The 23,597-nt window shown below is 44.1% G+C and overlaps 1 protein-coding gene across 2 annotated transcripts in view; it reads right to left on the bottom strand.

Annotated features, from left to right (window-relative positions):
* The window catches only part of UST (uronyl 2-sulfotransferase), a 261,891-nt gene extending 243,759 nt beyond the window's left edge, over positions 1-18,132 (bottom strand). Inside the window, exon 1 of one of the 2 annotated variants that reach the window (XM_037520548.2) lies at positions 17,516-18,132. In XM_037520548.2, the coding sequence (XP_037376445.1) occupies positions 17,516-17,762 (247 nt within the window). In that variant the 5' untranslated portion in view covers positions 17,763-18,132. The remainder of the gene's footprint in view (positions 1-17,515) is intronic. The other variant, XM_037520547.2, reaches the window with a different exon arrangement.
* Positions 18,133-23,597: the final 5,465 nt, after the last annotated feature.

Here is a 23,597-nt window from a genome sequence, read left to right as displayed (position 1 = left end):
CATAAATTCAAGATGGGTTATAGCCTATCCTAATAAAAACAGTGGGGATTTTTCTTCCCATTTTAGCTAATGAGAGAAAATAAACCATCAGTTTATTGACTGCTATCATAACAGGAAAATGTCAGCAAGGAGGCGAATCAACATTACACTATTATACTAAATAAATACCTGCAGGATAAGAGCAAAGTTGATTTTTCCTGTCGAAGTTTCTTTATGGAGATTGAAACTACTTTGAAAGTTCTTGGTAAAAGTTAGAAAAACACTTCAGTGCTTTTGTTAAAATATGCTTCCATATGGTTTGGGGTAACAGGGAAAAAGATCACCCTAGGGCTGAGAAGACCTCAACTGGAAACAGAACCCACCAGCTGAGCAACCTGGAGCCCTTCACATCTCTCAGAACTCAGGTTCCTCATGTGCCAAAAGACCTTAACACCCACCACTCGGGAGAATAAAGAAGCAAGTGTGTTAAGATGTACACAAATACTTTATAAACTTTGAAATGCTATCCAAACCTGAGAACCACTTTAGACACCTGCTTAGGCTCCTCCGTGGCTTTCTGTTTCCAGAGTTACCGTCATGAATTACAGCTCTACTGTCACACTATGGTGTAAAAATATTCATTGGCTTCCCCACTGCATGCCAGTGAGTAGACACGTTCCTTCACAATCCACCCTTTTACCATAGAAGTCACTCTCATTTGCCACTGACTTGTTTTGGCAAGTGTTATGCCCTTTTCCACATCTCTACCCAGGAAACTCCTATTTAGGGTTCAACATCCAATTCAAGTGTCACCTCTTCCATGAAGCCCTATTGTTAGCCCTAATGTTTTCCCTCCTCTGTGTTCCCAAAGGCATGTGAAATAGGTACATGAAAATGTTGAGTTGATACATCTGTATCAGGGATTAGACTTGCAGCTCTTTCAGAAACCTTTGTGTTTTCCACACACCTAACTTTGAAAAAATTAAATTTTATCAAATGATCACAGAGCAAATGCCTTAGAACTTTTAATCATCAAACTATTCTTTGTAATTTATAGTGAAGTAGACAGAGGTCTTTGGACACATGGAAAATCTTTAGTCCTTTAGGAAAACAGAGAAAGAATAAAACTAATCGACTAAAATGTAATTTATTTTAGGAGGTTTTTTTTTAATATTCCCCATACAATTGCACCCCCCCCCCTTATTTTGATCCCAATTCCTCCTTTCCCTGCCCCCCCCCATAGTGTGTCTCTGGTTTATAGTTGTTTGTTGATTTTGATTTTTTCTTTCTTATAGTTATTCTTTTTCCTGGTCCCTTATTTAGGTTTTCTAGATTCCTGCTATAAGTGAAACCATCCAGTATTTTTCTTTTTCTTCTGGCTTATTTCGCTGAGCATGATCCCTTCCAGCTCCATCCATGTTGCTGCAATACTTTAGGAGGTTTTTTTCCTCCCCTCTCCCCCCAAAAAAAGCTACAAATGACAGAAAAGGTAGAAATATACACAACAAATAACTAGTATAATGCCTAGAAGCAGAATTTTGATGGCTTGTTTGTTTGTTTGTAGACACATACACACACACACCACAGAAAGTAACACCCCTCTGGCTCCTACACTCCGGAGAGCCACCTGCTCTGATTAGGCTTCTGTCTGGATAATTAAAATGAAGTTGTGTATTAGCAGATATTATAAATGCAAATTTTCACAGTATTCCAGCAGCAGAGTACCAGATAGCATTCTCTTTATAATCTGTTTGTTGTTGTTCTTGAACAGAAAGAGTCCCTCTAAAGTTCCAGCAAAGACTCAGAGAGGTTAAGTGAAATGCCTGAGGTCACACAGCTGCACGGTAGCGATGCCAGGACTCAAACAGAGGACTTCTGATTTGAAGTCCAAAGCTCTGTTAGACTACACTGCCTCTTGTAATATTAAACACCCCAATTAAGGCAAATTTATAGAATTTGTAGCTTTAAAAATCCATGTTTCCAGATTGTGGCCCCTTGAATTTTATGTTAAGAATAGCAACCCACAGGCACTAAACAACTCGTCATCCAGCCATTTATAAAAATAGTGTTAAATGAGTGCTGTCCCCATTACCAAGTTGCTGCAAAGGGTTGAGGGCTGGTGGAGCCAGGCCTTCACGGTCACCACCAACCCAGCTAATGTTTCTATTCAGACTGCAAAGGGAGCACGTGGCTACCCAGGGGCTCCTTTTTTGCTCAAGACCCAGGAGGAATCCAAAAGGCTGAGACCTACAAAACCTCCCGGTTCTGCCCAAAAGGAGGCAACTTGAGGAGGGTGGGCATGGAGGGTAGGCATGTGTTTCTGACCTGGTGTGAGCAACTGCACAGTCCACTGACACCCACACATACTTCTCTCCAGAAACAATGTCAGGGTTTGGGGAGCTGGGAGACCCTCACTGAGAAGCAGCTGCGCAAGGGGCCCAGGTGAAGGTCCTAGTACAGTAAGCCTGCTCTTAACTTGTGATAGCTTCTTGGAAACTGGACTTCAAGCAATATAACATCTAATGAAAGCAGGTTCATATTGTTATTGCCCAGATTTCTTTTTTCTCAACATGATAACCAAAGGATGTTAAACAAAAGACTTTGAGAATCCGCTATACTATGGAGAGCTAATGCATGGCCTCAGAAGTCCTCCCGGCCCAGATTTTTTAGGATTGAGATTTCAAACACTCTAAAGAAAGTTAAGCTTGAATCAATTCATTACAATGTTTGAAAATGAATTTACAATTAACGAATGATATTCAAGTAGATAAACTTGTCTCCAGCTAAATCACTGGCAAAATCACTGAGTTAATTTACACTGAAAAAAATGCCAAAAGTATTTAAAGGTAAATGAAAAAAACAAACAATAGAACTAGAAGAAAAATAGAGTACATGTATTTGATTTCAGGTTATAAAGCCTTCCTAAGATTAAATGCAGGGCCTCCCCGATGGCGCAGCGGTTGAGCGCTGGGTTGCGAAGCTGCCCGCAGCCTCTGCAGTGCCGGTTCCATCCCCGGCTGCTCCCCGGCCACCAAAGGAGGGTCCCACCTGGCGCGCAGACCTCTCCTGCCGCGCCCACTGCTCCCCTCAGCAGTGTCCTCCGTCTGTCTGCTTGTTCTGCTCCTCGCACTGGCTCCGGTGAATTCTCTCACCCTCCTGTGTTTCTGACTGTACCCAGTGCTTGTGTAAATAAATAAATAAATAAATCTTAAAAAAAAAAAGATTAAATGCAAAGAAAAAATAACAAATGCAAAAAAAAAAAAAAAAAAAACCATTAATGGGTGCATGGAAGCTCACTGGAAAACCTAAAGAGTAAATGAAAAAAATGCACTTATAGCAAAGGACTCATACCCTCATCTCTAAAGAATCCTTACAAGTGATAAGAGAAAGAAACATCCACAGGGGGAAAATGGAAAGGGCAGAAAGCTATAATTCCAAAGAGATGAGGTTTTATAAACATAATCAAATTGTTCCATTTCACTAATATTCAAACAAATGCAAATTAGAACATAATAACATCATTTTTCACCAAGAAAATGGGTAAGGAGTTTCTTAAGTTTATATCCAATGTATGTAAGAGTATGAACAAAATGGGTTGTGTATTGCTAGTGAAATACACCCAAAAAATGGCAATTTAGACTAAAAGTGATTTTAAAAAATTGATCTTTTATTCAATTAGCAATTCCAACTCTAGGAACTCATCCCAGGAAAGTAAAGAAGGCGCAAAATTGAACACAATTTTGTGTAGAATCATGAAAAGCTGGAAATACCCTCAAATCAAAAGGGACTTGCTAGAAGAACTACTGTACATTCCTAAGCCCCCTGCCACAATGAAAACCAATGTTGTAAAGAAATGTGTAAAGCCGTGGAATGCCGTTTGTGATACTACAGGGTAGAGGAAGCGTGTGACCAAATCAAAACACTTGTGAGTAAAGCAATTACCATGCTTTAGATTTTCTTTGTGCATTTTTCTCTATTTTCTCATTTTCTATGATAAGCATTTTTTAACAGTTGTGTTTTTTAAAATTGTATTTTTAAAGGATTATGCCAACTCACACTAATTATTTTCATACAATTATAAGCTTTGGCTAACAAAAGAACTTTACCAGGGTATTTAGATATTAAGAACATGTGGCAATGGATTCTGATACTATAACTCAGGATCAAATTTTAAAACGATGTAAGAATCAGCAACACCTATTCGAAGAAACTTCATACCCACAACAAGATGTTTCATTTCTGATGCTTATTAATGAGCTCTAATAAGTTAAAATCTGTATGTTCACGATTCTCCTAACAGCCTGCATCCAAGACTATCATAGCAGAGCTTAGTAAGCAAACAAACGAAAAAAGGTATTCGAAACTTGAATCATACAAGTGTGTGATTCTCATTTGAGAAAAATCTAATAATCTTAAATGTGAATAATGAAATAGTGAATGAAAATTCAATTAAGAAGAAATTTATACAATGTTTCATGGCACTGATCTTCAGTGAGATAGGCTGACCCTGTCATTTGTCTATTAAGAAGTATTATTAATTACATCCTAAAAACGCTACAGCATAGGGGCCTCCCTGGTGGCACAAGGGGTTAAGAAGCGACCTATGAAGCTATCTGCAGCCTCTGCAGCACGTGTTCAATCCCTGGCCAGGGAGCTACCCACATGGTGCAGCAGACCTCTCCTGACTTGCCCACTGCTCCCCTCAGCTGTGTATTTCAGTCAGTCTGCCTGTTCTGTTCCCCATCTGTCTCTGGTGAATCCTCTCACCCCCCACACCTTTGACCTGTATCCCAGTTCTTGTATGCATAAATAAATCTTTAAAAAAATTAAATTAAATTAAATTAAAATGCTACAGTATAGATCCTGCTACACACAGCAAGGTCCTCTGACTGGTGGCACAGGTAACACCCCAGAGCCTCCTGGAAATGCAGACTCTCACGCCTAATCCCAGACCGAATGCACAGCAATCTGTAGCTTAACAAAGCTCCAGGAGATGTGAATTCCCATTGAAGTTTGAGAAGACCTGATAGAGCGAAGCTGAAAGCTAAAATCTTACAAGTCATAGACAAAAGATGATAAAGTTAAGCATCCCTAATCAGTGCAGTAAGAGAACTTAATATGCACACAAAACTGTCCAGTCCTGCATCATCTACAGGGATTCTATATCTTGGCTGCATATTACAGGAGGAGGCATTAAAAAAAGTCAGGTGCTTAAGCCTACCCCTGACCAAATGATGAAAATCACTATTTTCTAAAACTCTGAAGAATTCTATCATGCAAGAGACTTGGGAACCCCTGATTTACTGACATACACAGGACCTTTACCAAAGAGATCAGGAGCCTAACCAGACAGGTACAACAAATACTTGCCTTTCCTCTCCTCCTGCAGCTTCCTATGGGCCCCTGTTTATCACTCCTGACCCATACTCCTAGTCCTTTTCCTCTGCGCTTTCAAGCAGAATGCAGCCCATAAGCACCTTGACAGTGTTAAGTCACCCTATCTGCAGCACCCAGCACAGAACTGGAGTCTCATGAATACTTGTTGAAGGAGTGAACCTGAATAAGATGAAAGAGAGGACAACAGCTAAGCCAAAATGTGAAGGACAGTGGGCATATGAAAGCAATAGGAAAACACATGTTCTCTGATGTTTTAAGTCTCACTGATGTGAGGCTTCAATGAAGTATCGGTTTTGTCAGCAAGACTTACTCTGAAATTTACAAAAGGTCACCTATCTTTCCAACAACAAAACAATCTGGCCAAAGCAGGTTGTATTTTGCAAGAGCAATCTATTATGCCCCTGGTAACCAAAGAATATTCTAATAGGTCCCTCAAGATGGGGAGCACACCTAACAACATGCCTGAGCACACCTAACAAAACCCCTACACACTCTCTACACATGGTGCCAGAGTTAAGATCAGAGACAGAGAGGCACCATCATAACTGTGTAACTTCAAGACACAGGCATAGAACCCACCACCTCTTCCAGTCATTAGAAGTGGGAGAGCAGAACACAAGAATGCTCAAATCAAGTATTGTCCAAAGGTATTTGGAAAGTTCACCATGAAGCCTGAACTTCTGAAACTCAAAATATTATCACTAAATAGGGGATGCTCAAAAGGCCATCACTCAATATTCTTTGCCTGGGTGAAAAGGGCCATAATACAGCATTGGGTACGGACACTAACACACACTCCCTTCTGCCTCCCTTTAATTTGTGGGAATGTCTTCATCTCACAGCATGCGTAGAACATAACCACAAACAGTTCAAATTTCATGAGGCCTTAAATCTCTATGGGCAGCAATCACCAACAGTTTTTTGAGCCAGGAAAGCACGAGCAAAAAAAGAAAGATGGCCGCCATCCTGTCATCTGCTAAAGCAAAATAAAGGCGCTGCGTCCCCTGTTTTTACTGCTATGAGGCATTCTAGAATCCTCCCCTTTGACTTTCATCTCCATGCTCTATGCAGGCCTGACTGTGAGGCTTCTCTGGGACAGTCCTGCAGAGCACACAGCAGGAGTTCAGAAGTCACTGAAGTTAACCCCACACTGGCATCATACTTCTGGCTAATGCCAACACTCCCCTCCTCTGGCAGGTCTTCCACACAGGAAGTCTTCACTCCACCTGCTAGGAGGTGAGCATAATCCCCAGGGGTCTGGAGACACCCAAAGTCTGAGCTGCTCAGACCCCTTCCCTCCTGCCTCAGTCCTGCCTTGGCTTCTCTGGCTAATCATCACTTTCTGGTTTCTTCCCCACGGTGGTAAAAATAGATTTCTCTCAAAGCGCCTAAATCTGCATGTGATTTTACACACATTTTTTGGCACATGGTTGGATGAATTTTGACACTAAAGCAGAACGAAATCACAAGAACTCTGCAATCCCGTTTCTGTAAAACTTTAACCAGATGAATCAGTTCCACTCTTTTCTCAGATATTGTGACAGTAGTTCCAGGCAGGATGCTGCGGTCAGCTCCATGTCCTTCTGTCCTCTTCAGCACAGTGTGCAGGGTGCTGTAGGGCACCGTCTGCACCCCCATGCCTAACCTGCTGGCTCTGGTCCACAGGCAGAAAGAGCATCCCAGTGGGCAGACGACCAACACATCGTGACCCTGAGAACTGGGACACCCTTTTGTATTTAGCTGGAAGCAGGGCTCCCTGGCTCCACTCACCTGTCAGAACCAGAGAGCAGGAGTGGGCGTGTCATTGTCTTCTCAAAAGAGGACAGTTTTGAAGAGAGTCACTGCTGATAAGTACTATACTGCTCCAGGAAGTAGGCTCCTGAATCCAAGGAACTGGAAAATCCCCCAGTTCTGCAGGCAGTGGAGGGTCAGGTAGACAGAAGAGGATGAAGACGCATCAGTGAATGCATCACTATTTCTCTTCATCTGCTTCTGGGTCAACTGTGATTTCTCTTCTGTGACTGGCCTGCTCATCTTCTTTGCCCATTGATCTCACGAATGACTTCTCTTTTTCTTATTGATTGATGGCACTTTTAAGTATCTGCCTTTTAATCCCATTTCCTGGAGAAACATCTGTCCCCAATCTGGGTGTTTTTGCTTTGTTTTTAGGGTGGTGGTGTTCAGAAGGTTTCACTTTAATGTCATTTTTCCCTTTGTTGTTTGTGCTTCAGATGAAGAACTATGGGCAAACAGACCTCTTATCTGGACAAGATTTATGTGGGGTGGGGACTGATGGGAGATGGCAGTCTTCTTCAATTCCTTGATAGACCAGGTAGTCCAGTAGAGTACTCTATGAAGCTCCCTGAAGAAGAACCAGCAAAATCGGCTGGAAATTGCAAGGAAGCAGCTCCCAGAACTGAAGAGAACTCTCTCAGCCACCGGAGCTGCCCACCTTGGAATCAGATGACCAGGTCCCGTGCACTTCCATCAGCCCACATGGCTTTGCCTGACAGTTCGGCTTATCTGGTGGGAAGGCATTCATGTCAAATATCTTCTGGACTACCAGGATGCTCCAAGCTAGAGTGGCAAGGTTATGGTTTTTAAGGTCCTAGACAAAATTTAACTCTGTATTAAATAAGGTAAAATCACATTTGCTCTCAACTTCTTAAGAAATTGGGTGACCAGCTGCACTGAATAGTAATGGCCTTGTGGCTCTCCAACACTTCTCTTGCCCCAACTCTCAATGGAAGGAAAGTGGGAAAAGAAAGTGGCTGTGCCTCTGGGCCTGGTGGTTCCATCCTAAGAGGGAGACACCCTCAGGCAGTCTCAGTGCATGCCTGGTGCTATGACTGCTTGAAAGGGTGTGATTTATGGATCCAGGCCTAGAAAAATGACCATCCAGAATAAGCTACAGCAGATTCCCTCTTCACTATTTTTATTTTGTGGGAAGGAAAAAGTGTAGATATATTCAAAACAGAGGAAAGAAGCTGTGCAAGGGCTGTTTCCAGGGAGCAGGAGAGAGGCCGAGAAGCAGGGAGACTTGTGCACCTAATTAACAAAGCACAGGATTGGAGTTGAGCTGTTGAAGGGCCCGCCAATGTGAGGGTGACAAGACAGCCATAAGCACACTAGTTCAGGAAGCTCATACTTCTTGTTGCTTTTGTTGGAAGCCAAGTCATGTGTGAATCTGCATCCTCCACTAGAATATATGCTTATGTGAGTATCTATACATGCTTGTGTGTGTGCAGATGCCATCATGTATGTGCGGCAGGGAAAAGGGGAGTCAGAGAGAAGCAAAGAATAAGGTTAAGAAAACTGGCATTTGTCGAGTTCAAATACCTGGTCTTGGGTTAGGTAAGTGCCCTATAAAATGTCAATTATTAATCCCACCATTTAGATCAAAACATCTGAGATGCAGAGAAGTTAAGAAAATTACCCAAGTTCTCTCAGCAAATACGTGGTGATACAATGATATACTCCACAGCTCAGCTCTGAAACACATGTCTGTTCTATGCCTGAAGCTTCTGATCCACAGAAGGCCTTCGGTGACTGCTTGCTCAATGAATGGCAAAGGAATTTATGTTTTGGAGTACTTTGATTTTTATTTTCATAAAGACTGGGAAAGTCATACTTTACTGAACTAGGAAAAAAATCAATGGTGTTTCCAGGAATGCAGTCCAGTTAAATGTAAATGGTTATTTAAATCACTTACCAGTGAATGAACTAAGAATTACTTAACCAAAGTCATGACTTAAGGTTACTTCAATATCTTTCATTAAACAAAGGTCTGAAGATTTCCTCATTAAGCCCTATATTACAGTCTGTCGTGTTGAAGTTCTAGGTCAAATGGTTTCATCTCTTAAAGATTCAAATTCATGCTTGAAATATACTAGCTAATTTAACACAAATTACTACCTATAGAAAAGACAGTAACTGAGAAGAGAGAAATACATTGCTATTCTGCAGAGTCTCAAAACAGGATTCAGGTGAATGACAACAAGAAGTTTGCATTTGGTTATATGCAGCCAAATCTCCAGACTGACTGGAGATTTGGGTATGCTTAATTTCGGGGAAAACTCTACAAATGTCATCCCAAATCCCCAAAGGTAAGGGGTGGACAATTATTCCTGGGCACAGAAAAACTGGTCAGAGAATTATATGTCATAATGATTTAAATGCCTTTGCTTGGAACATACTCTTTGAAACACCAGTAAGTGAAGGACTGTAGACATCCACTGAGTTGAGTCTTCCCTGGCAGCTGTCCCCATGTTCTCTACTTAAAATAGAGACCAAACAAAGGAGGATATAGAACCCTAGCGAAGACCCGTCTGCTTAGTGAATACACTGAGTCAACAGACACTTCCTGAGGGTCTGTGCAGAGCACCCAGGAGAGGTTACAGAGATACAAAGTGCTGAATTAGCATCCTCTGTCCAAGCAGCTTACCCATAAATGACCGCAGTACAAGACAGAGTGCCAAAACTTCAGAAGTGATCATGAATAAAAGACTGCAGGACTTCAGAAATCATCACTGGAATATTAGTTTCCTGAATCAGGAACACAGAGACAATAGCAAAAGCAAAGGCAGGGAGCGAGACAAGAAAAATGAGTTAGTGGTGATCTCTGGGAAACCATAGCTGATTTAAAACCTGAAACAGACCAAGAGGTAGAGCAAGCACACCCTCAACTCTACACAGCTATCTGGCTCCCTGGTGATTTTTAATAAAAATTTTTCATGCTGGAGTTCAACTAGCAGCATCAGGTAGAACTTATTTTAAAGCTTCTTATTTTGGTAATATATTTTAAAGCCTATTAAAAATTTTCTAACATTTTTGGAAGAACAATATTTCTTCGCCCAAATCATGTTCTTCTACTAAGGAAAAACATACATATTGTTCCTATATATTTGTCCTGTATGTTATACCTCAATATGAATAAAAAATGAACTGCATGTGAATTTCAATTTTATGAGAACACTCGATATTTTTTGCTGACCTCCAATCCCATTGTATAAAGAATGTAAACAACACAATGGACCCAAATGGTTTTCCCTGTTGAGCTCATCAACTTCATGCTAGTGAGCAAATACAAAGACAAAATACTCACCTCCACTGTATATTAACTTGCTGTTCAAAATGGATACGCTAATATTCTATACAAAAGTCACAGTAATTTTTGTGACATCTGTAAATTAGATAAATGCTAGCTATCCATTAATTATCATAGGTTAGTGCTAACAGCAGAAAACTGAAGTGTTTAATATTCAAGTTCTTATAGGCCTAATTCCGTAACTATAAAACAAGATCCCCAAAATTCTTTTGAATAGTTCCTTGCTTTCAATCAATCATTATTAATTTGTTCAGATTTTACTATATAGCCATATTCTATATTTGGTACTTTGAACATGACTGAAGTATAAAACTAACTTGTTGCTCCTTGAGAAGGTGTACACCAATGATATACAGAACAATACCTAATAGCATTGTGTAAAGGCCAAAAGAAACTTCAAGGTTAACTTTGAGAAGGGTCTAGTTCTCTAGTACTCAGGATATATCATGAATGCTTAAAACTTAAAAAAGAAAGGCAATGGATAGAAATAAACATTTTTCCAAAGAAGATATACAAATGGTCAATTAGCAGATGAAAAGATGTTCAGTACCACTAATCGGTATGGAAATGCAAAACAAAACCAAAATAAGATACTACTTCAGGGCCTCCCCGGTGGCGCAGCGGTTGAGCGCTGGTTCGATCCCCGGCTGCTCCCCGGCCACCGGAGGAGGGTCCCACATGGCGCGCAGACCTCTCCTGCCGCCCGCTGCTCCCCTCAGCAGTGTACTTCGGTCCTTCTGCCTACTCTGCTTCCCGCTCTGGCTCTGGTGAATTCTCTCACCCTCCCGTGCTTCTGGCTGTACCCAGTGCATGTGTAAACAAAACAAACAAACAAATAAATAAATAAATAAACATGCCTCTATAAAATAAAAAAAAAAAAAGATACTACTTCATACCCATAACGATGGCTGTAATTGAAAAATAGAAAACAAGTGTTGGTGTGGATGTAGAGAAACTGGAACTCTCATACATTGCTGGTGGGAATGTACAAGGGTGTTGTCATTGTGGAAAACAGTTTGGCAATAAGTTAAAAATAATTCTATTTTTACCCAGAAGAACAAAAAACAGGTGTCCACCTTAAAGCTTGTACACAAATATTCATAGCAGTAGTATTCAAAATAGCCAAAGGATAGAAACAACCCAAGTATCCATCAACAGATGAATGGATAAACAAAATATGGTAGTTTCATATGGTGGAATATCACTCAGCCATAAAAAGGAATGATGTACTGATACTTGCAACAACATGAAGTAATTTTGAAACTCTAAGTGAAAGAAACCAGTCACAAAAATATCTATAATTTCACTGCTATGAACTGTAAAGAAAAAGCAAATCTATATAGCTAGAAATTAGATCAATCGTTTCTTAGGGCTGGGGTGATGGAGGAATGGTGAGGTGACAGTTAAAGGGATCAGGATTTCTTTTCATGGTGACAAAAATGTTCTAACATATAGAAATGGTTGCATTTGCCTCTGCATATACTGCAACCTATAAAAAACTATTAAAACTATTGAAATTTATTAAACTATTTAAAACTTTAAATGAGATAATTACATGGTTTATGAATTACATCTCAATAAAATTGCTGTAAAAATTAATAGCAGATACTGAAATGCACTTTATTTGGAATTTTCTTGAGTCATGGTTATCACATTCTTTTGACTAATATGAAAGTATTTTTTGGTGAAGTTAGTGCTTGGGTTCTCATTTCTAATAAATAAAAGGACTTCTGAATATTACTCTTTGCTGAAAGTTGAGGTTCTATAATAAAAATGAACATAGATGAGACAAAAATATGTCTGTGGTCAAATCATACTTCTTTCGATAAAAAGGCAAATGATAATCCTTAATTCTAACAGCATCCATCCAATAAAATGACTTTTCATCATCCATTGCTGATACCTTCAATACAGCTGGGGGCAAGCCACAACTCCTGTTCCTGTAGCTTCTCTCTAGGGAAGCAAAAGATACTGTTTCTTTTGGGACACAAGAAGTTTGACCATTTTCATCCTAGTTTCTCAAATACAAAACCAACTAGTGTTTTAAACTTGGATTGATGACAGGGAATTTGAAGAAAGACAGTATCCAGATAATACATATTTATATGTATCTTTAAACAATTCATACTGAGACTAGTCTACATTAAAAATAGTTTACAAGGCAGAATGTTTTTCAGCATTCATGCAAAGTGTTTTTGGAGCAGACTGCCATAGTTGAATTCCATTTGCTGTTCTTCTCTAGTACAGTGCTACTGTGTCCCCATCCAACCCTACAAGATAAATTTGCAACTACAAACAAGAATGTCATTTTCCTTTTTATGGCCACTATTTCGATTGATGACATTATATTCTATGCACTGATTTCCTAAATCATTATCTGGGGCCTGAAGCTCTAGGTTTATGTGTGATGTACAGAAAAAAAAAAACAAAAAACCAACAAACCCGAGTCGACTTTTAAGATTCAGAGAAAAACTATTTTGCAATAGATCTGGACCTCTAGTTACACATTTTCTTCAAATTCACTTAAACTTATTGGGGTCAAAATAAGGGGGTTGCAATTGCATGGGGAATATAAAAATAAAATTTAAAAAATGAAAAAAATTCACTTAAACTTAGAGAATATCAAATTCCACAAAATTACATTCTTTACTCTCCATTTTCTGACTCAAAAATGCCATGCTCATTTATTTTATATACATACACACATATATACATATTACACATACATATGTATATATATTACATGTATGTTATCTGTATAAACATATATATATTAAGACTGACAAACCTGAGAACTAAAGTTCCGGATCTTCATTTAAAATAGTATATATTAAAAATGGAAAAGAAGGCATACCCAATTCAAGACAGCCCAACAAATTTAGCTCTCATAAAGGCTGAATCGCATCTCCAAGCCTTGATGATAAATCATTAGAGTTTGCCCGCTGGATAAGATCAGTAGTAAGCCATCTGGCTGATTCAGTTTACATCAATGTAACGAGTGTTATGCCAAGTTGTTGATATTTCCAAAGCTCATAAGAAATGAGGCTACTGGCAGAGGCTGCAATCATAACCTAATTTCTGGGGGAGATTTTATTTGATTTTTGTTTGTTTTCCATAGCAAATCAAAGTCTGAATGCTGTTTTAAAAGTGAAATCATTTCACTAAATTGGAAAGAATATAGTTTCCAAGTTTAGGTATAGCAATTTGCTATATTTATCTATTTATACCATTATATACTTGTGTTCTTTCTCTACCCATTTAGAGGAAAAATCAAAACAACAGCTATACCCAAATCATTTCTCTCCTCCTAACTTTCTAACTTTCCTTTTTTTTTTTTTTTTTTTTTCAAATTTGTTGCAGCAGAAAGTCCTTTAAGGAGAATAGACTTTGTCCTTTCCCTAACTGACTATAAAGAAGGAACTGTTTTACCCTGGTCCCTGTGGGGGAGGAAAAAATACCATTATTGACCTTTTTTCTTCCTTTTCCACGCTATGCCTTCTGGTTGCCTCCCAAATGCCCCATTTCATACATCTCCAAACCTCAGAAAGTCTAAAGCCAGGTGGGACTGCAGCTATTAGCTGGTCTTTCCCTTGAAGCAATGAGACTTAGACAGCAAAGCAGATGCATTTTTAAAAGTTGAAATTAAAAGCCTGAATGCAACATGTATGCCACCTTAAATACTTTATAAATCTCTTCTCTCTCTCTCTCTCTCTCTCTCTCATTGCCCACTTTCTTTCAAATACATAGGGTTATCTTATGATCTTACCCAGCAGGCAAACTATAGAATCATGGCTCACAAACTTTAGCCTACATCAAAATCACCTGGAGGATTTGATAAAACACAGATTGCTGGACCCACTCCTGACTCTTTGATTCAATAGGTCTGCGATGAAACCTGAGAATCTGCATTTGTGGCAAGTTCCCAGATGCAGAAGCTGCAGGTTCACAGGCCACACACTGAGTACTACTAATCTAGACAAAGAACAATTGCTAAAGAAAGATCAGGAGCTAAGACGCAAATTCACATCACCTCCAGTGTGTGGGAGTCTCGTTCCCTGACATTCGAGCAGCATGCTGGGAAATAATACAAGGAGGTGGAGTGTGAGCAGACCAGCTGCTTGAGTGATCTCTTTTCTGCTGGCCCTCAAAATACTGAGTAAAATTATCAAGAAAAAGAAAGTGAAATCATGGAATAAATACGATCATTTCTAGCCATTCAGCTCTTAGATTCCAACTTGCATTCTGGCTCCATTTCTACTTTATCTGTAAAACTGCTCAGAGTACTAGGCATGGGCACCTGAGTAGAGAGATCTGGGTTCAAATCCTGCCTTCCTGTAGTGTGCACTTCAGCAAGGCAGAGATATGAAAAAAAAAAAAATGGGAACAATCAAACCTACTTAATAGTATCACTCTATGAATACAATTCCACCCTGCTCCTGCATTGCCCAGCACACACATATAAATGTTGGCTTTTTATCATGAATGGCTATATCTTTTGACTCTCCTAAAAAAACATTCAATATGTTAAATATCATACTACCTGTTTGATCAAATGGGTAAAGTCATTACTTCAAGAAATCTCTATCAAGCAGCTACTATGAGTCAGATGTATAATATTACACAATTAGATACAAAATGGTACCCTGTTCACTATAAATATTTTGATTTGGAAGTTTTTGACTTCCTGGAAACTTATAGTTAAAGAATACTTGCCTCCAAAATTGGCTAATGAGGGAAATTGAGAGGATGTGTTTACTAAGTAGCCACAAATTTCGTTTTGACAGACACTAAAATAACAGAAAGGAGGAAGCGACGGGAACACATTCTGCAGACACTAGGGCCTATATTATGAAGGATATACTTCAGGCAGCCTAAAAACCAGAGACTCACTTTTTGTGCAAATCGTTTTATTTATGAAACAAAACAACAGGGAATAAACTTGGCCAAGGGTACCCTATTTTCAGGTCATAACGATGTCATTCTTTAACCCACTGGGTCAGACGGAAACTAAATGAACTTGAGAATAAGACGCATCTTCAATTTTTCAGTTGTTCCTCGAGTCCTGGGTGGATGCTGTGAACTCACCCTCCTACCCACTAAGTTCCCATATTGATCAAACCTCACCAACTTCTGGGTAGCAGAAGCAGAAGCAGCCAAAATGTATTTGGCTGAATTTCCAAAAAGGTTCTTGTCTTTACCTTCAGTAGTGCCTTTGTTCCTTCCTCCTTTAGTCTTTCTTGTTCCCCAGAAGGGTCTCATTACCCCACTCTAGAACTGGGCGGAGGTCTGAGCAACAGCTAGCGCAGCCCAAAGTATTACCAAAGAAAAAACCGAGGCCCATGCAGTCTGAGCACCCTGCCCAAAGTCTAGTGTTTTTAGGATGCTAGGAAGGATGTTTAAGTTCCCCACACACTGCATTTTCCCTGCACAATTGCCCTCCATATTTTACTTAACAGGAACGTCTACAAAGAATTCATTATTAGATTTTATAAAAAGACCCCCGAGCTCCAAAAACTTCCCAATGCCAGTCAACAGTGGTCACTGGTGGCAAAAATGTGTCACTAGCAGGTGTCTGTGAGCCTCTGAATCCAAAGCAGGGAACTCAGGGAAAGAAGCACTTGATACCCAACAAAAGGGCATCTTAGCCCAAATCCTTCCTGACATCAGATGCTAAAGATTATACTCTAGAAATGTACTTGGGCAATATTTTCCTTTAATCTCCCCTAAAACACCTTACAAGCCCATAGTTCCCTCCAAGGTTCCTACTGAAATCGAAGTGTAACTTAAAACCTGAGCTTCTCCGCGTAGCAAAAGTATCATCTGCGCTTACATTTCCAGCTGTTCTAACACAGTGGTCACTTTTCCTGAAGTGGCTTCTTTCCTTCGAAAACGGTCTGCTCTCTAGACCTGGGGCTTTCCGGACCAGGGACGCACGTGGGTGGGTAAGTGCGGCAGCCTCCGAGTCCTGCAGCCCATTTCAGTTCCAAGGCTTCCGTGGCTCCCTAAGGTATCGCCCTCTCGCCTGGCAGATGCTGGGTGTTTGGCGGGTGGCTGAGGTTTAGCGCCTGGGACGTTTGCAAGAAACTGGACCCTCCCCAACTCTCCGCTCGCCCCCGCAAGACTTCTTCTGGCCACAAACCTGAGAAATTGCACCCTTCCTTGGCCGCGCGCGCGAGCGAGCATCGCACCCGGGACCAAGCCCTGCGCTCGCCCAGCCGGGGCACCCGGGCTCCCCGCGCGCGGACCGCGGGACCACGGGTCACGCCCTCTCCGGCGCGCGGCTCCTCTCTCTCGGCCCCACCTCTCCCTTACCTCCGCTAAGGACAGGCGATCACTGCTAATAAACGATCACAACACCCCCCTCCCCAAAAAAAAGTTCTGGTTTGAGACATTCACCAATCGGGATCGTCGAGTCAAACAAGCGACGCTGCTGCTCGCGCCCCGGGACCGCTCCAGACCCCGGGCGCAGCCGTCTCCCGCGTCCCACTCGCGCGGCGGGGTGGGCAGGCGCTGTCAAAGGACCAGCCAACTCGGGGGGCAGGGTGGACCCCGACCGCAGCCCCTGGGCCCCCTGGGCGAGCCGACAGGAGGGGGATTTGTGGGCCACATGGGCAGGGCGCGCGGTGGAGGGGCGCCACACGCCCGGGAGCGCTGGGCAGGACAAGACCGTGGCGACCACCGGCGCCCTGGGGGTCTGTCCCTTCCCCGCACCGCCAGGCCTGAACACCCAACACTCGTGCGCACCCACAACAAACACACACGCGTGCGTTCCGCCCAGGTGGGGAGGCGGAGCGGGGAAGCAGGCAGCGCCGTCCCGGGGCACCTGGCCCGCGCCCCCAGCCGGTCCCCGCCGCGGGGCCGACCCACCGCCTCGCGGGGTGCAGCCGGCGCCCGCGGCCGCAGCGCGGATGCGCGCGGGGCTCACCTGGGGCGCCTCGGGGCGGCGGCGCGCGGCGGGAGCCACCGCAGACCCGCGCCGCGCCCGGGGATCCCCGGCACAACTTCGCGCCGCCCGCGCCCCTCGGTGCTTACCCAAATACTGCCGCAGGTCGAGCAGGAAGCGCGGGGGTCCCCCGCCGAGCTGGTAGAAGAGCGAGCCCAGGCAGAACACCAGCAGGGTGGCCATGCAGAAGCCGTAGTCCCGCAGGGAGAAGCGCAGGAGCGGCAGCAGGGACACCCGGCGCCGCCAGCCGCCCGGGCCCGGGGGGGCGCCCCCCAGAGGGGCCCCATGGGGCCAGGGATCCGCGCCGCCGCCGGGATGCTGCTGCTTCTTCTTCATCGCCCGCCCCGCCGCCGCGCGCAGCCTGCCCGGCCCGGGAGGGGGTCGCCCATCCGCCTGCGGGGAGCAGAGCCCGGCCGGCCGGCGGCTCCCGGGCCGGGCCGCGCCGAGGGCAGCGCGGTGGGGGCGGGGAGGGGCCGAAGTTGCCGGGCTCAGGAGACTTTCCTCGGCATGGTCCCCGCCGCCGCGGCCCGAGCGGCCGAGGTGCCCGCCCCGGCCCGGGGGCGCCCCCCGCGCCCCGCCCGCGCGCGCCCCCGCGCCCCGCGCCCCGCCGCGCCTCAGGCTCGCTCGCGGCCGCCGGGGCTCGCCTCCAGCGCCAGCGCGGACCCCCCGGCTTTGTGTCCGGCGGGCTCGGCGCGTTGTGTCCCGGCTCGGGCGCCTGGGAGAGCGGCAGGGAGGGACGGGGGGCGGACACAGCCCCTCGCTCCACCTCCCGGCGGGGCGCTCCTCGCCGCCCCTCCTGCCTCCGGCGCGCCGCGGCCTCTCTCCACCCCCGCCCCTCCCCGGCCCGCGCGGGGCTCCCGGCTCCTCTCGGTGTCACGTTACTGCCTCTGCCCGGGGAGGGGTGGGGGGCGGCGATTATTCGCAACGAGGAAGAAAGTTTCTGGGTGTTTTTTTTTCCTCCCCCTTTCTCTGCGATCTGGCCCCAGTGCCTGCGCCACCAGCGACCTCTGGGGGGCCGCGCCGGCTCCTCCCGCCAACAGTCACCGCAGGAAGCAGCTCGACTTCTTCTGCTTCTATATGTATTTTCGTTTCAGAAACGGGGGGCTCCTTCTCTGTCCGGAGCTGCTGCCCAAAGGCTGATGAAAGGTGCTTGGGTGTAGATTCAAAACTTGGCCGAGGTGGCAGGAGAGCAAGTGTTGGGAGTTTTAGCGAAACATGCCCCTTGGGGGAGACGAACAGAAGGGGACGCTTTCTTCTTGTCTGCCCTCTCCCGAGAGCAGCTCGTCCACCTGGGCACTGGGGGTGGGACAGGGAAGGAGAGAGCCTCAAAGATGTCATCCCTCTGGCAGATGTGAATTCAGGAGAAGGAATCCTCACCAATTCACACCTAAGTCCCATGTCATACATTCCCTTTTGATCTCTGCCTGCCTCCCATGGGAAACTTCTGGGCCTGGAAGAGAACCTCCCCCAGGCAGAGAAGTACCTGGGATGCAGATCCGCTGGTGGGGGTGGGTGGTCCCGGAGAGGCCTGCTCTCTTCCCCAGCACTTTCCGTGACAATGATTTATTGCTAAAATATAGAAACTGTAGCCCCTGAGACTTCAGTGACTCGCCCAAGGTCAAGAGCTACTTACTGGCAGTCTGACTGGGCTCACCCACATGTTTGACCCTGGAGCCCACTGCACTGACTAACACTGCAAGGAGCTGCTGTCTCCCTGCCAGAGCTCTGCTCCTGGTCCTTCGCATAGTGATGGGAGGATGAGCTGTAGAACTCACTTAGCCCCTGACCACCTTGAGACACAAAAGCCTCCCTTTGGGTTCCCTGGCTCCCTGCTCTCCCTGTACATTCCAGCAACTGACAAGCCAACAGAAGAAATAAGCGGAGCCAGGGACCTCTATAATTCTACGACTGTGTTCCTGGAAACCTTTCCAAAATGGGGTATCTGAAGAAGATTCCATGGAAAATTAGGTAATAGGATCCTGAGATCATGAGCTTACAATGTAAGAACAATGTTGTTTAACCATAATCCACACATCAGAACCTCTGGCTTGTGATTCCCGAGAACTGAGGAAAACACGTAGGTCATGAGCTGGAGAGAGTTGTTCATGAGGTGGGTGGCACCCGTCACCACACAGATACACATGCACACACACAGACGGGCGCGCACATAAATTCCACTTCCAGATTTTATGTCATCTTAGCTCACTTTCTAGGGGATAGGAGGCAGCGTGGAGGCCCCAAGAGAAAGGGAGCCCCTTTGTTCTGTCACAGAAAACCCTAAATAGAGTGTGATGTCTTCTTTCACATTTATTCCATGAATCAGAAATTTGGATTATTACACACATTTTAGAGATGTGACAGGCCCTCAGAGAATTAAGCCAATTAGTCATTGCCCATTAATGTGAATTACTTTAATCAGCACTCTGAATGGCCCTGAATAGTTTCTCAATTCATAATTTTTGAAGTTAATGAAGAGGGACCAGGAGGTGGGAGGAGCAAAGCAATTCTCAGTGCTTCAGAGACCACAGCGGGCACACTGGGCCTGTGCTCTGGATGTTTTTCATGGGATGTAAAACTATGTACTGGCTTTTCTGCAGGCTTACAAAACCCAGTCAGTTCTAGAATCTTCTCTTTCTCATGCAAAATGTGTTGGGAATCCTCCCTGTTCCTTCCCCTACAGAAAGGGATCCCAGCAAGAGTGAGGTTATCCCAAGGATATGGAGCAGGAGAGAAGAAGCAAACATCTGAAAGAGGTAACTATGGGAATAAGAGTTCAAAAAAAAAAAGAGAAAAAAGTCATAAGGTAAGTACAAGGGGTCAAGGCCAGCTTAGAATCAACAAGTTATGACATGAAGAAGCTTAGAGGGAAAAACAGGTCAGTTTTCATAAGGTTTTAATGGGCTTAGCCACCTAAGAAAACTTGCAGAAGGGAAAGAAATGTTGAAGATACAAAGAGGTTCCACATAGAAAGGAAGCTTTATATTTTCACCCAACAAAAACTTAGATGTTTGGGTAAAACTTTTTTTTTTTAACCCTTCAAATGTTCATCCCTTCCCCTCCAAAAAGCTTTCAATTTAAAATACTTATGCTAATGAATAGTATCTTTAGTCAAGTGAGTTAATCTAATTACGGCAGTTTGTGAACAACTTTATCAGTCTTATAACTGAATATATTTTATTTAGCACCTTGACCTCTTTAATGTCTTGCACTTCTTCACCCCTTCTCTCTCCAGTGATCTTTCATCTCTCTCATGTGAGCCACTCATTTTCAAAACCCCACTCTGTGACCTTCATCACCTTCTATTCTTACACTTAGTGTCTTCTTTTATTTTTTTTTAAATAAATCAACAGATTCTTCTTTTTTTTTTTTCCAAAGATTTATTTATTTATTTATACAAGCACTGGGTACAGTCAGAAGCACGGGAGGGTGAGAGGATTCACCAGAGACAGAGTGGGAAGCAGAACAGGCAGACTGACGAAGTACACTGCTGAGGGGAGCAGCGGGCGGCAGGAGAGGTCTGCACGCCTTGTGGGACCCTCCTCCAGTGGCCAGGGAGCAGCCAGGGATCGAACCGGCACTGCAGAGGCTGCGGGCATCTTCGCAACCCAGCGCTCAACCGCTGCGCCACCGGGGAGGCCCACACTTAGTGTCTTTAGAGCCCAAACTCTGCCAATTTTTTTCAGTCTTTTCAAGAGCCCTCTGTGTTATCCATCCCCATCTCGTGCGTTTACTATCTTTTTAATTCCAGTTTGGCTCCTGAACCTTCTCGCTGCTTCCTACCAGGGAGACACCCCCTTCATTCCCTGTTCCTTTTGTCTTTTATTGTCCAGCACTTTCCCAGAGACATTCAGTTCAATTCAACAGCCGCTAAATTGGGTTGCAGAAAGACAGCACTGAGATCTGGCTTGACTGGGTTGCAGAAAGACACAGCACTGAGATCTGGCTTCATGTTAAATTAGCACAAATTTCCTACAGAGGCTCACTGATTGCTGCCCAGAAATCCCACTCTAAAAAAACTATTTCACACTTCTCTCTCTCCAAACCTCCCCATCTTCACCTTCTATTTTCATTCCTTCATGATGAAAAGCTTGATGACCTGGCATCGTCTTTTTTGAGAAAATAGAAGCTGTAGGAAGGGAGTTCCATCTTTCCCCACCAATCTATCCCCCGCCCTCTGCCTGTTCCATTGTCTCCTTCTCTGCTCCAAGCAAGGTCAACTTGCCACTGCCCTGGCAAGGTGAGGTGAGGACTCTCAACCTCACCCAACGCCATCCTCATCCACAGCCACACCCTCTCCCTCACCTTCTGCATCTTTGTAAAAATGACTCTATGAAAAGTCACTTGGGGCCCAAAGCAGAGGTCTTCCTTCATTTTCCTTCATTCCTCACTCCTGTATCTAAACCATCTGCAAATCTTCTAGGCTGTACCTCCAAAAAAATACCCAGAATCTCACGTCATTTGCTACCACTCTGGTCCAAACAGCCCCCTTCACTCCCTTAGATTACTGCATTGGTCTCCTATATCATTCCAGTTAGGTTTGGCCCTGTGTAACTAAGAACCCCAATAGTGGCTTCAACAAAACAGAAGTGTATTTCTCTCTCATTTCTCTCTCTCTTCAACCTGTTTTTGGAAAAAAGCCCAAAAATAGTGCAGAGTTGGTGAGGCAACTCCATTCTCTCATGAGGGCTGTATTAGGGGCTGCTTCTCCCCACTGTCACTTCCATTTCAAGATGCCACTGGCGCTCCAGCCATAGGTTTACACCCCAGGCTGGCAACAGGAGGACTCCAAAGAGGAGAAAAGACTTGTTCCCAAAGGGGTGGGCTCTTTTTGAGGCCAGAATGTGGTCACATGACTATGTTCTGAGGCACAGGGAGAATGGAATACTTATTTTAGGCAGGCATGTCACTGCCATCAAAAATCAGGATTTTATTACCAAAATGAAAGGCCAACTGGGTATAAGGTGACACTCAACAGTCATTCCTCCTTCCTGCTCCAGGCTCTCACCCCGTATTCCACACTCCTCACAGCAGCCAGAATGCAATTCCTTTGCTCAACACTCACCAGTAGCTCCCAACACACACAGAGTAAAAGGCAAAGACCTGCTGGGACCCCACTCAGGCCTGTGCAGCCTGGCCCTGTTGTTCTGTGACCTCATCTCTCTTTACCACTCTCCTCCCTATGCATCCCACCCCGTCATGTTATGGGACAAACAAAAGTTGCTCCTCTGTCAGGGTTTTTAGAACTGTGGTCCCCTTTGCTTGGAAGCTTCTTTACCCAGATCTCCACATGACTTGCTGTTTGACCTCCTTCCTTCCTTTGCTCAATGTTACCTCATCAAAGGAACATCCCTCACTACCCCATATGTCTTGCACACTCGTAATGTTATTCCCTTGACCTTCTTGAATGTTCTCCACAGAACTAACCATCAGCTGAGATGTTATTTGTATTGTGTATCTTTCCTCATCAGAAAGGTGCCGTGAAGGCCATGACTTATTCACTCTTCTATCCACAGCACCTAGATTAGTGTCGGCAAGTTGACAGCTCAGTAAACATTTGTTGAATGAAAAGGTTAGTTTTCAAGATGAAAGGTCTGAAGTTCAGTGGGTCAGACTCATTATTCCATGACTAGCCTGTTGGGAGTGAAAAGCGAGGGAGGTCTGAAGAAGATCTGCATCCTGTTAGAACATTCAAATGATCATTCAAATTGTTTGACATTAAAAACATATTTACTGAGAAAAAAAGATGGAATGAGTAAGTGAAGCCTACACCACCTCCATGACCCCTCCCCTAATTAGCCGTGATTGTAAAAGTCTCGTGAAACCATAATAGGAATATGAATCCATTGGGTTTGCCCTGTGTGTTGCCATTCACCTTTGCAGAAGTGCCGCTTATCTTCAGGGCTGCTGCTCATTTCAGAATTGAATCTTTCAGTCTCTTGGAAAACCAAGGTCTTTGTACATTGCTCTTGGGAGACCCTCTTCTTTTACTGTTCTGTTGAAAGTCAGGCTGTTACAGGAACATTTTTGAGTCAGAATGCTCAGATTGCTATAATAGTATATCACAAGCCTGCTCTGTTTCTCTGCCTTGGAACTGAGCATTCAAATGAGAGAATAAGGTTTTAATAACAAGATGAAAACATTGCTGGTTTCCAGTCTTGGGTCTCTGGTTCA

The sequence above is a fragment of the Talpa occidentalis genome, unplaced genomic scaffold, assembly GCF_014898055.3.
Source record: "Talpa occidentalis isolate TD23 unplaced genomic scaffold, MPIMG_talOcc4v2.1 talOcc4.2, whole genome shotgun sequence".
NCBI lineage: Eukaryota > Metazoa > Chordata > Mammalia > Eulipotyphla > Talpidae > Talpa > Talpa occidentalis.
The sequence above is the reverse complement of the archived record's forward strand: the minus strand, read 5'-3'. Positions and strand labels throughout refer to the sequence as shown.